This window comes from Aegilops tauschii, chromosome 1 (genome assembly GCF_002575655.3).
Source record: "Aegilops tauschii subsp. strangulata cultivar AL8/78 chromosome 1, Aet v6.0, whole genome shotgun sequence".
In the NCBI taxonomy this organism is placed as follows: Eukaryota; Viridiplantae; Streptophyta; class Magnoliopsida; order Poales; family Poaceae; genus Aegilops; species Aegilops tauschii.
In genome coordinates, this window is record NC_053035.3 from 367,065,801 (window position 1) to 367,079,284 (window position 13,484).

Consider the following 13,484-nt stretch of genomic DNA (forward strand, 5'->3'; position numbering starts at 1 on the left):
CATCTTCTCTCTATCTTCTGCAGTGGTCGGGCATTGAGTCTTACTCAATCTCACACCTTGTAGTACAGGCAAGAACCCTTTCTTTGCTTGATCCATTTTGAACTTCTTCAAAACTTTGTCAAGGTATGTGCTTTGTGAAAGTCCAATTAAGCGTCTTGATCTATCTCTATAGATCTTAATGCCTAATATATATGCAGCTTCACCGAGGTCTTTCATTGAAAAACTCTTATTCAAGTATCCCTTTATGCTATCCAGAAATTCTATATCATTTCCAATCAGTAATATGTCATCCACATATAATATCAGAAATGCTATCGAGCTCCCACTCACTTTCTTGTAAATACAAGCTTCTCCAAAAGTCTGTATAAAACCAAATGCTTTGATCACACTATCAAAGCGTTTATTCCAACTCCGAGAGGTTTGCACCAGTCCATAAATGGATCGCTGGAGCTTGCACACTTTGTTAGCTCCCTTTGGATCGACAAAACCTTCCGGTTGCATCATATACAACTCTTCTTCCAGAAATCCATTCAGGAACGCAGTTTTGACATCCATTTGCCAAATTTCATAATCATAAAATGCGGCAATTGCTAACATGATTCGGACAGACTTAAGCATCGCTACGGGTGAGAAGGTCTCATCGTAGTCAATCCCTTGAACTTGTCGAAAACCTTTCGCAACAAGTCGAGCTTTATAGACGGTAACATTACCATCAGCGTCAGTCTTCTTCTTGAAGATCCATTTATTTTCAATGGCTTGCCGACTATCGGGCAAGTCAACCAAAGTCCATACTTTGTTCTCATACATGGATCCCATCTCGGATTTCATGGCTTCAAGCCATTTTGCGGAATCTGGGCTCACCATTGCTTCTTCATAGTTCGTAGGTTCGCCATGGTCTAGTAACATGACCTCTAGAACAGGATTACCGTACCACTCTGGTGCGGATCTTGATCAAGTTGACCTATGAATTTCAGTAATAACTTGATCTGAAGTTTCATGATCATTATCATTAACTTCCTCACTACTTGGTGTAGGTGTCGCGGAAACTGATTTCTGTGATGATCTACTTTCCAATAAGGGAGCAGGTACAGTTACCTCATCAAGTTCTACTTTCCTCCCACTCACATCTTTCGAGAGAAACTCCTTCTCTAGAAAGGATCCATTTCTAGCAACGAATATCTTGCCTTCGGATCTGTGATAGAAGGTGTACCCAACGGTCTCCTTTGGGTATCCTATGAAGACACATTTCTTCGATTTAGGTTCGAGCTTATCAGGTTGAAGTTTCTTCACATAAGCATCGCAACCCCAAACTTTAAGATACGACAACTTTGGTTTCTTGCCAAACCATAGTTCAAAAGGCGTCGTCTCAACGGATTTCGATGGTGTCCTATTTAGAGTGAATGCAGCCGTCTCTAAAGCATAACCCCAAAACGATAGCGGTAAATCAGTAAGAGACATCATAGTTCGCACCATATCTAATAAAGTACGATTACGACGTTCGGTCACACCATTACGCTGTGGTGTTCCGGGTGGCCTGAGTTGCGAAACTATTCCGCATTGTTTCAAATGTAGACCAAACTTGTAACTCAAATATTCTCCTCCACGATCAGATCGTAGGAATTTTATTTTCTAGTTACAATGATTTTCAACTTCACTCTGAAATTCTTTGAACTTTTCAAATGTTTCAGACTTATGTTTCATTAAGTAGATATACCCGTATCTGCTCAAATCATCTGTGAAGGTGAGAAAATAACGATATCCGCCACGAGCCTCAATATTCATCGGACCACATACATCCGTATGTATGATTTCCAACAAATCTGTTGCTCTCTCCATAGTTCCGGAGAACGGTGTTTTGGTCATCTTGCCCATAAGGCACGGTTCGCAAGTACCAAGTCATTCAAAATCAAGTGATTCCAAAATTCCATCAGTATGGAGTTTCTTCATGCGCTTTACACCGATATGACCCAAACGGCGGTGCCACAAATAAGTTGCAATGTCATTATTAACTCTGCATCTTTTGTCTTCAACATTATGAATATGTGTATCACTACTATCGAGATTCATTAAAAATAGACCACTCTTCAAGGGTGCATGACCATAAAAGATATTATTCATATAAATAGAACAACCATTATTCTCTGATTTAAATGAATAACTGTCTCGCATTAAACAAGATCCAGATATAATGTTCATGCTCAACACTGGCACCAAATAACAATTATTTAGGTCTAAAACTAATCCCGAAGGTAGATGTAGAAGTAGCGTGCCGACGGCGATCACATCGACTTTGGAACCATTTCCCACGCGCATCGTCACCTCATCCTTAGCCAAACTTCGCTTAATCCGTAGCCCCTGTTTCGAGTTGCAAATATTAGCAACAGAACCAGTATCAAATACCCAGGTGCTACTGCGAGTATTAGTAAGGTACACATCAATAACATGTATATCACATATACCTTCGTTAACCTTGCCATCCTTCTTATCCGCCAAATACTTGGGGCAGTTCCGCTTCCAGTGGCCAGTCTTCTTACAGTAGAAGCACTCAGTTTCAGGCTTAGGTCCAGACTTGGATTTCTTCTCCTGAACAGCAACTTGCTTGCTGTTCTTCTTGAAGTTCCCTTTCTTCTTCCCTTTGCCCATTTTCTTGAAACTAGTGGTTTTACTGACCATCAACACTTGATGCTCCTTTTTGATTTCTACCTCTGCTGCCTTTAGCATTGCGAAGAGCTCAGGAATCGTCTTATCCATCCCTTGCATGTTATAGTTCATCACGAAGCTCTTGTAGCTTGGTGGCAGTGATTGAAGAATTCTGTCAATGACGCAATCATCCGGAAGTTGAACTCCCAGTTGAATCAAGTGATTATTATACCCAGACATTCTGAGTATATGCTCACTGACAGAACTATTCTCTTCCATCTTGAAGGTATAGAACTTATTGGAGACTTCAATCTCTCAATCCGGGCATTTGCTTGAAATATTAACTTCAACTCCTGGAACATCTAATATGCTCCATGACGTTCAAAACGTCGTTGAAGTCCCGGTTCTAAGCCGTAAAGCATGGCACACTGAACTATTGAGTAGTCATCAGCTTTGCTTTGCCAGACGTTCATAACTTCTGGCGTAACTCCTGGCACCCAGCGGTGCTTCCAGGACGTAATTCTTCTGTGCAGCAATGAGGATAATCCTCAAGTTACGGACCCAGTCCGTGTAATTGCTACCATCATCTTTCAACTTAGCTTTCTCAAGGAACGCATTAAAATTCAACGGAACAACAGCACGGGCCATTTATCTACAATTAACATAGACAAGCAAGATACTATCAGGTACTAAGTTCATGATAAATTTAAGTTCAATTAATCATATTACTTAAGAACTCCCACTTAGATAGACATCTCTCTAATCATCTAAGTGATTACGTGATCCAAAGCAACTAAACCATGTCCGATTAACACGTGAGATGGAGTAGTTTCAATGGTGAACATCACTATGTTGATCATATCTACTATATAATTCACGCTCGACCTTTCGGTCTCTGTGTTCCGAGGCCATATCTGTACATATGCTAGGCTCGTCAAGTTTAACCTGAGTATTCCGCGTGTGCAACTGTTTTGCACCCGTTGTATTTGAACGTAGAGCCTATCACACCCGATTAACACGTGGTGTCTCAGCACGAAGAACTTTCGCAACGGTGCATACTCAGGGAGAACACTTTTGTCTTGAAATTTTAGTGAGAGATCATCTTATAATGCTACCGTCAATCAAAGCAAGATAAGATGCATAAAGGATTAACATCACATGCAATCAATATAAGTGATATGATATGGCCATCATCATCTTGTGCTTGTGATCTCCATCTCCGAAGCACCGTGCTCGTGATCTCCATCTTCGAAGCACCGTCATGATCACCATCGTCACCGGCTCGACACCTTGATCTCCATCGTAGTAACGTTGTCGTCTCACCAACTTATTGCTTTTACGACTATCGCTACCGCTTAGTGATAAAGTAAAACTATTACATGGCGATTGCATCTCATACAATAAAGCGACAACCATATGGCTCCTGCCAGTTGCCGATAACTCGGTTACAAAACATGATCATCTCATACAACACATTATATCACATCATGTCTTGACCATATCACATCACAACATGCCCTGCAAAAACAAATTAGACGTCCTCTACTTTGTTGTTGCATGTTTTACGTGGCTGCTACGGGCTTAGCAAGAACCGTTCTTACCTACGCATCAAAACCACAACGATAGTTTGTCAAGTTGGTGCTGTTTTAACCTTCGCAAGGACCGGGCGTAGCCACACTCGGTTCAACTAAAGTGAGAGAGACAGACACCCGCCAGTCACCTTTAAGCAACGAGTGCTCCGAACGGTGAAACCAGTCTCGCGTAAGCGTACGCGTAATGTCGGTCCGGGCCGCTTCATCTCACAATACCGCTGAACCAAAGTATGACATGCTGGTAAGCAGTATGACTTATATCGCCCACAACTCACTTGTGTTCTACTCGTGCATAGCATCAACGCATAAAACCAGGCTCGGATGCCACAGTTGGGGAACGTAGTAATTTCAAAAAAATTCCTACGCAGATGCAAGATCATGGTGATGCAAAGCAACGAGAGGGGAGAGTGTTGTCCACGTACCCTCGTAGACCGACAGCGGAAGCGTTATCACAACGCGGTTGATGTAGTCGTACGTCTTCACGATCCGACCGATCAAGTACCGAACGTACGGCACCTCCAAGTTCTACACACGTTCAGCTCGATGACGTCCCTCGAACTCCGATCCAGCCGAGTGTTGAGGGAGAGTTTCGTCAGCACAACGGCGTGGCGACGATGATGATGTTCCACTGACGCAGGGCTTCGCCTAAGCTCCGCGACGGTATTATCGAGGTGTAATCTGGTGGAGGGGGGCACCGCACACGGCTACAATATCATATATCAAGTGTGTTCTTAGGTGCCCCCCTGCCCCCGTATATAAAGGAGCAAGGGGGAGGCCGGCTGCCCTAGGCGCGCCAAGGAGAGAGGGGGAGTCCTCCTCCTAGTAGGAGTAGGACTCCCCTTTCCTAGTCCTACTAGGAAAGAAGGGGGAAGGAAAGAGAGGGAGAGGGAGAGGGAAAGGGGGCTGCGCCCCCATCTCCTAGTCCAACTAGGACTCCCCTTGGGAGGGGGCGCGCCACCTCCTGGCTGCTGCCCTCTCTCTCCCCTCAAGGCCCACCAAGGCCCAATACTTCCCCGAGGGGTTCCGGTAACCCTCCGGCACTCCGTTTTAATCTGAAACTTCTCCGGAACACTTCCGGTGTCCGAATATAGTCGTCCAATATATCAATCTTTACGTCTCGACCATTTCGAGACTCCTCGTCATGTCCGTGATCACATCCGGGACTCCGAACAACCTTCGGTACATCAAATCACATAAACTCATAATATAACTGTCATCGTAACTTTAAGCGTGCGGACCCTTTGGGTTCGAGAACTATGTAGACATGACCGAGACACCTCTCCGGTCAATAACCAATAGCGGGACCTGGATGCCCATATTGGCTCTCACATATTCTACGAAGATTTTTATCGGTCAGACCGCATAACAACATACGTTGTTCCCTTTGTCATCGGTATGTTACTTGCCCGAGATTCGATCGTCGGTATCTCGATACCTAGTTCAATCTCGTTACCGGCAAGTCTCTTTACTCGTTCCGTAATACATCATCCCGCAACTAACTCATTAGTCACAATGCTTGCAAGGCTTATAGTGATGTGCATTACCGAGTGGGCCCAGAGATACCTCTCCGACAATCGGAGTGACAAATCCTAATCTCGAAATACGCCAACCCAACAAGTACCTTTGGAGACACCTGTAGAGCACCTTTATAATCACCCAGTTACGTTGTGACGTTTGGTAGCACACAAAGTGTTCCTCCGGTAAATGGGAGTTGCATAATCTCATAGTCATAGGAACATGTATAAGTCATGAAGAAAGCAATAGCAACATACTAAACGATCGGGTGCTAAGCTAACGTAATGGGTCATGTCAATCACGTCATTCTCCTAATGAGGTGATCCCGTTAATCAAATGACAACTCATGTCTATGGCTAGGAAACATAACCATCTTTGATTAACGAGCTAGTCAAGCAGAGGCATACTAGTGACACTCTGTTTGTCTATGTATTCACACATGTATTATGTTTCCGGTTAATACAATTCTAGCATGAATAATAAACATTTATCATAAGGAAATATATAATACTTTATTATTGCCTCTAGGGCATATTTCCTTCAGAGTGAGGGGTGCATGGGATGAGAGAGTGAGAGGGCTGGTTGTGGTGAGAGAGTAGCTGAGCTGCTGAGGTCAGAATAAGGCTGGGCAAGTAAGCTAAAAAAACTGGATAGACAACATTCCTGATTATGAGATAATTTCTTAAGTGCATCAAGTAAATTTTAATTTGTAACGTATTTTTAGTTAGATAATTGCTCTATATGTATACATCGTCAAATTGCTATTTGAATCAATTTACATTGCCAGTGAAGTGGACTTCAATTATTACCCAATTATGCCCAGCTATCTTTTCTCTAAATGTGAAATTTAACATGCATTATGTTTATATAACTTCAGCAAAATACTTCAAAAGCCCGTGGCAACGCACGGGCATTCTACTAGTTTTAAAGTAGAAAAAATGTTTTTCTCTCATCAAGCTGTAATCATGAACAATAATATTCAACACATGGTCTTCTCATTTTCTACATGCACTTAATCCATTGATGGTGGGGTAAGTAAATAGGAGAGAGAGAGGGTGGCTTGCACATTTCCAACGCATTTTTACTTCACTTCATAATCTGTCCTAAAATTTCTATATGTACACTTATCCGTGGACGGAGGGAGTATCGTTGGCGCTTAAGGCGCTGAATAGGGTTTGAGGGCCATGGCACTCTAGCTAGTCCAACAATGCTTTGGGCCGATATTTTTTTCTGCTTTTGTCTTCTTTTATTTTTCTATTTTAGTTCTTTTTTCAATTTTTGTTCTTAGAAAGGTTATTTTTTGGTTTCACCTATTTATTTATTTACTTTCTTCTTGTATTTTGGTTTTCAATAATAAAAAATTATTTTCTATGTGCTCTGTTAATCATCACTAGATATATTCTAGAAGATATACCTTCTGTTCTCACAATTGTTATTAATAATGATAAAAATGATCATCATTAGTAAATCCATTATGTCTATCTGAGTAAGGTGACATTTTGGGGGGATATACATATATTTCTTTCAAGTGTATGGACTCTTTTTTTTTAAGAATGCATGGGTATATTTTATTTAGAATGTATGTGCATCTTTGTTGAAGTAAGAGATACAATGATGCCCCACCTCCCCCGCCATCACCTAACTGGGCCTGATCTGGGTCCAGCCTTTTTCTCAGCCCAGATATGCCATTTGTCATGTACTCTACTCCACTGAATGGTTCCCTCAAAAAAAGAAAAAGAAAAACTCCACTGAATGGTTTGGGCTATCATAGTTGTAGCAAACTGAATGGTTGTCATTGCATTCACCACTGAAAGGCGTGCTTCTCCCTGAAGGACTTGAGATTAATTGATGAATCGAAGAGTCGGCTTTGTTTCTTCCTATAAACTGAAGCTCTCGCAAGCCGCAACTCGCACGTCATGGCTTTCCGGCTGCTGGCACTTCCCTGTCGACGGTCACCCCTCACAAACCAGAAACAGCACAAGGAAAGAGAAAGGTCAAAGATTTGATGTTCTTGCAAAGTTTCAGCAAAAAATAACCTACGTGGAGCCCTCACAAAAAAAACTAAATCACTGCTAAAAATGTACATAAACTTTGAACAATGACATTTTTTTAGGTGAGGGCTCCTCAAATTTTTTTTAGCTAAAACTTTGCAAGATTATCAAAAGTTTGATGATGTTTGATGTCGCAAAGTTTCAGATTTTTTTAAATTTTTAAATTTGTTTTGAATTTACTGTTCATAGAGGGTGTAGGGGCATCCGGGTGCTGAAAATCCTGTCTCCAGGGGAAATCATTCTGGCACCATCCAAGTCATGGACTACAGTTCAGATAGTCGACTACCCCCATGGACCCACATGCTAGTCTAACCAACAGTGGTTCATCTCCCCACAATTTTCACTCTTTTTTTTGTGAACAATTTTGTCCTTGTCGTCCAACTCCAGCTGTTTCCGGCATAATATGCACGTATGCCTGAACCCCCTCCAAAGTCGCAAATTAATTTGCTGATGTTGCGCATCTGATTGCGGCTATCATCTTTGCCATGGGGTATATGCATGTGTGCATATAAGTGAAGGAGCGTGTGATCATGGACGCAGTGGGCCGGCCTAAAGGAAATGCAAATGCGGCGTGGTGCTCGTCATCATAGTAACACTAACATCTGGCAAAATGCGTGCCATAGACCGGCTCGAAGCTGGACCAGCTTAATTGCTAGATCATCATTGTTCGAAGCAATATATGCCTTTCTCTGAAACTTCTGTCTTGTGTGACTAGAGCTTTTCTGAATCGTTAATCAAGGCGCGTGATTATATACACCTCCAACCCGATATACAGGGTTCTTTTCCCATCGAGATTTGCTTCTCCTACATATGTAGAAACGAGTACACATATCATGTAGTCCCGTCCCTGGTTGTCATAATCATGCTCATAATGTTGCAATGCATGCTGGCTAGCTAGCGGAACGAATTAAGTACTCCCCCTGTTTCTTTTCAATTTGCATATAAAATTTGACTGAAGTTAAACTTTATAAAGTTTGATCAAATTTATTGGAAAAATATCAATATTAACAATATAAAATCAATATCATTAGATGCATCAAGAAATTAATTTTCATACTATATAACTTTAGTATTATGGATGTTGATATTTTAAATGTAAATCTAATCAAACTTTGCATAGTTTGACTTCAAATAAATCTTATATGTGGAACAAAGGAAACGGTAAGAGGGACCATGCTAAAATTTGTCTATTTAGAAACATTTCTTAACATTCAAATCCTAATTTAGTCCACACTTGTAAGAACAAAAACACACTTTTTGACCTAAAAACAAATTAGAAATACTCAAACTATCAAACTGGTACTACAAAATTTAATCACATGTGCTTTTACAATGCATAATTATTTTTGGAGTAAATTCTTGTGTATACCTCCTTTTTTGAATTTTTTTGATAGGAATTACCCCCATTTTAAAGGATTCTCATCCATTTTACGTCATTTAACGAAAATTATGCCACACTTTACCTTTATTTATTTTGAGCACGGTCTAATCTTTTAGAGTATACATGCATGCCACATAGAAGGGTTTTCCTCCGCAATCGGTTTCTTCACGCGCTCGCCCTCTCACTTCACGGTCATCCAGTTGGCTAAGTCACGCCATGACCAAACTCGAGGCACACCATTTTTGTATCCTCCCCTCACTCTCGCACACGTCTAGGGATAGGTTTTTGTAGGTGACAGGGACATGTGTTGAAGCTGCAAGCACACGGTTCGACCATGTACCATTGAAGAGGCGTGTAACGTGGGACCAGACGGGTGTGGAGCTGAACAGAAGGATGAACTGAGCTGGCAGGTGAACGCGTGGCCTTAACAGGTGGGACCGACTTGACATAACATTCTCGACGGCATTTTTTTGTATAAATGTGGCATGAGTTTGGTTAAATGGGGCAAAACAGATGAAATCCCTTAAATGGGGGTAAATCCTTTAAGAAAAATGTCAAAAGATGAATTAAAAACTAGAATTTACTTGTATTTTTATGGAAGGCTGTTTGCACAAAAGAAAAATTGATAGTCAAAATACCATCTTCAAGACTATCATGTCAAAGTCCAAAAAGACTTAATTTTGGATAGGTGAAAGTGTATGCTTTAAAACAAACTTCGCTTCATACTTTATATGCATAATATGTGTATAAGTGTACTGAATTGTTTTCTATTTTACTTTTTTGAAAATGAGGATTTCCCCCGGCCTCTGCATCGGAGAGATGCATGCGGCCAATTGTTTTCTAATGGCTCCGGTAGATTTATCTCTAAATATGCAACAAGGCAAATTGGAGAATTGTAGTTGGGTATTACAATTAATGAATAGCAGAGTCGGCTGCCATCATCATACAACCTAAATTGATGTAACAAACATCCTAGAGTGCAGAGAGCGAAACCGGCCAAAACCTAGCTATTGCATCCAGCATGCATGTATATAACAACAAAATTACGAACTAGTCTTTACGCCATTTGCCAGTAGATTGTCTTCTCCATCAATCAAATAGCAGATACATACAAATCGACAGGCATCTCGCCCAGTCATTCTTGCCTGGCCGGCCGGCCGGCACATGCACTTCAGCACAGACGAACTCTAACCATGCATGCAAAACATGCATGCGGCATATGTATCCTTACCTTTTGCAGCCAGTGGCTCACAGCAATGAGCAAAACACTACGCAAAAGAGCAAGAGCAATAATCACATGGATTATTCCATGCACACGCCGGTTAATCCTCGCCTTATCTGACACGTACCTACCGCGCCTGCAAGTCTTCCCCCCACTCATGCAGAAAGAAACAACCCCTGCTGCAACGGTCTCCCGCCAATCATGCACACATTATTTCATGTGCCATGCAGATTAAATGCTAGAAACAACTGCCTGCCAGAGGCTTAGATTTTGGGTGATCACCATTCACCGAAATAAACTAGCCTCATTTGCTGTGGAGTTAACTAAGACATGAAGCTGAACATTTAGACTGACTGAACACCAACTTGTGCTTACAACATCAGTGCTATACGTATCTTAATTTAGTTCTGAATCATATATACCACTTGCTGTGGAGTGGTGAAAGGCTATAATGTAAAGTCTAGGTTGATGGTTTTCAGAGTTAACCGTGGCTGTGAAAACCTACGAATTATGCCCAGTGCCACTGCCCACTGGCATATGCAATGCAACCTCCTGTCAACAAGACTGCATTTACTTGGTTTTGGAGTCATTTAAAACTAGAACTGCCGTAGTCCCTGCTGCCTGTGGTGTCAGGGTGGATCCAATCCCAAAGCTTGTCGGCCGGCGACACCGGCATCTCTCCGTGGGGCGGAATTTGCGACGACGATGGTGAGGGGAGGAAGTGGCTGCCGACGGCCGGGTGGTTAGGGTAGGCCTGGCTGTGGCCCACCAGCCGGCTCAGCTCGTCCCCCGGCGTGGAACTGCTGCCCATCATGGGTGCGTCTGCCAGGGCCATGAGCGAGTACGTGCAGCTCCTCGCGGCCGGCGCAACCGACATCGTTGAGCTCATCGCCGACGCAAAGGCGCTCGGCCTCGGAGGAGGAGGAGGCGGAGGCTGATGCAGCTGCGCGGTGGCCTGGTCCATGATGGCTGGCAGCGGCGCCGGCGAGCACTCGCCCTGGCCGAGTATGCCGTGGAAGCTGGGCTGCTGCGTCGGTGACATCGGCGTGGACAACGGTGATGACACCTGCTGGCCAGCCGGCGGAATAATGGTGCGTGAGGTGCCCGGCCTCGCCGAGGACGACGCTTGGACGTTGCTGGAGGAGGGCCGCCCGTGGCCGTCGTCGATGCCGGAGCGCTTGTACACGCGGCAGAGCGAGATCTCGGACTGCATGCATGAGACATTTTGTGAAACTTCGGATAAACTACATAAGCAAGCACGATCAAATCCACCCTTTGTCGAAAAACCAAGAACGATCAAATTAGGAATTCAAAATTTACTGCAACATGTCAAAGCTAAAGAAATTACTGCCAATACCAAAGATCTTACACGAGTACGTACATGATACTAGCTAGGTGGCATAGGTTGCAGTAAATTGAGTGAGGACTGAGGAACAGGGTGCATGCTTTTCATATGAAGTGAGTGCTAGCTGTGAGATGGAATTAAATGCTTCAATTAAGTTCGGATCTGAATATTTGAGCAAAGGGGAACTGAATCGACTGTTTAGCTTGGACATGCAAATAGTTAATTTGAAGAATCTGGAGGACATGCAAGTGGTATCTAGCTGGCTATAAGAGGAATTCTGAATTCAACATGGTAGCATTTGTACATGTCCATATGTATGCCAAAAAGAACGAGCAAAAAGCGAACCCTAAGCTCTTAGATCTGAAAAGAAAGAGAGGAAAGGCATGTCACATGTTCATGTAAATCATGCCAACCAACAAAAAAGCTAGCAGTGAACAAAAAGCAGATCAAATCAATGATTAACAGCATGAACAACGGCTGATATATAGCTAGCTTCCCAAGAATTTGCAAAACAAAAACCAATCAAGAGATGAGGAATTTCCGGGGTCTTAAGTCTGGCCTCCAAATTCCAAAACCCTAGTCGAATTTCGCTCGCTCGATCGGAGCAATTACCTTGTAGAAGAGATCGGCGTCGGTGGTGGGCGGCGGGAGGCGGTACTCGTTCATGATCCAGCTGCTGCGGACGCCCTTGGGGGCCTTGCCGGAGTAGAAGACGAGCGTCTTCTTGAGGCCGATGGGCCGGCTGTTCTCGCCGCGGATCATCCTGTCGGCCCCCGTCGCCTTCCAGTACCCCGACGCCGTCACCCGGTTCGGCCGGTCGCCGTTCCGGTACTTGCGGTCCCGGGGCACGTAGAAGAACCACTCCTTCTCCCCAATCACCGCCATTGCTGCCAACACCAAGAAATTAATCAAGACCCCAATTTGAGTTAAGCGGTGCTGTATGTGTGTGTATGACTATGTACCGGGGAGCTCCCATGGGTCGAAGCGGTAGAGGTCGAGGAAGGTGATGAGCTCGACGTTGAAGCGCCGGCCCTCCACCTTGCGCCGGAGGTAGAACTCGATCAGCTCCTCCTCCGTCGGGTGGAACCGGAATCCCGGCATCACCAGGTCGTTCTCATGCGAGTCGACTGCCGCCTCGTCGCTGACGCCGGCCGCCGCCTCGCCACCCACTTCCCCTCCTCCTCCTGCTCCTGCTGTCGCCGCCGAAACGCTTCCTTCGTCGACGTCTCTGCTCATGGCTGCCGGCTCTCCCTCGCCGTGCCTATTGCCCGCATAGCGCGCGTGTGCGCACGGTAGCAGCAGGCCGGCGAGCCAGCTAGCTAGGGCAACCAGATGGCTGAGGAAAGGCAAGCAATTTGGGGGTGCGCAAGTAGGTGGGAGGGAGAGAGGATAAGAGTGGAGTTTGCACCATCGATATATACTGGAGTGGAGGCTTTGCTTAATCATCCTGGTTAGTTTTGATTGAACCGATGATTAACTTGGTAATAATTAATGGCTAGTAGCTACTGTAGTGGCTACTAAGCACTGGCTAGCCTTAATAATACAGTGGTACAACTATGTACATGTATTGATTTGACATGATGAAACCTTTTTGTGATATATGATTCCCTACAGCATGTATAATTGCTTAAATCATGCCGGTATATTTGTACATGGAATATCATGGCATACTGTAGTATATGATCTAAAATAAATTAACTGTAGCTTCTTTTAAACATAGTACAAACGCAAGCGCTCA

At 43.7% G+C, this 13,484-nt stretch overlaps 1 protein-coding gene across 1 annotated transcript; it reads right to left on the minus strand.

Moving 5' to 3' along the window:
- Window positions 1-10,036: 10,036 nt before the first annotated feature.
- On the minus strand, window positions 10,037-13,139 carry LOC109768921 (uncharacterized). The gene is made up of 3 exons (XM_020327653.4): window positions 12,709-13,139; window positions 12,359-12,633; window positions 10,037-11,608 (listed from the first exon to the last, which is right to left on the minus strand). Exons 1-3 carry the CDS (start codon window positions 12,980-12,982, stop codon window positions 10,988-10,990), a joined length of 1,170 nt encoding a protein of 389 aa, XP_020183242.1. The 5' UTR covers window positions 12,983-13,139; the 3' UTR covers window positions 10,037-10,987.
- Between the last annotated feature and the right edge of the window lie 345 nt (window positions 13,140-13,484).

Excerpts from the sequence above, each read along its gene's own strand:
- LOC109768921 (XM_020327653.4), bottom strand. The coding sequence starts at position 12,982 with ATGAGCAGAGACGTCGACGAAGGAAGCGTTTCGGCGGCGACAGCAGGA. Across the intron at positions 12,634-12,708 it reads CGACCCATGGGAGCTCCCCG|CAATGGCGGTGATTGGGGAG; the intron begins GTACATAGTCAT and ends TGGTGTTGGCAG. Across the intron at positions 11,609-12,358 it reads ACGCCGATCTCTTCTACAAG|TCCGAGATCTCGCTCTGCCG; the intron begins GTAATTGCTCCG and ends TCATGCATGCAG.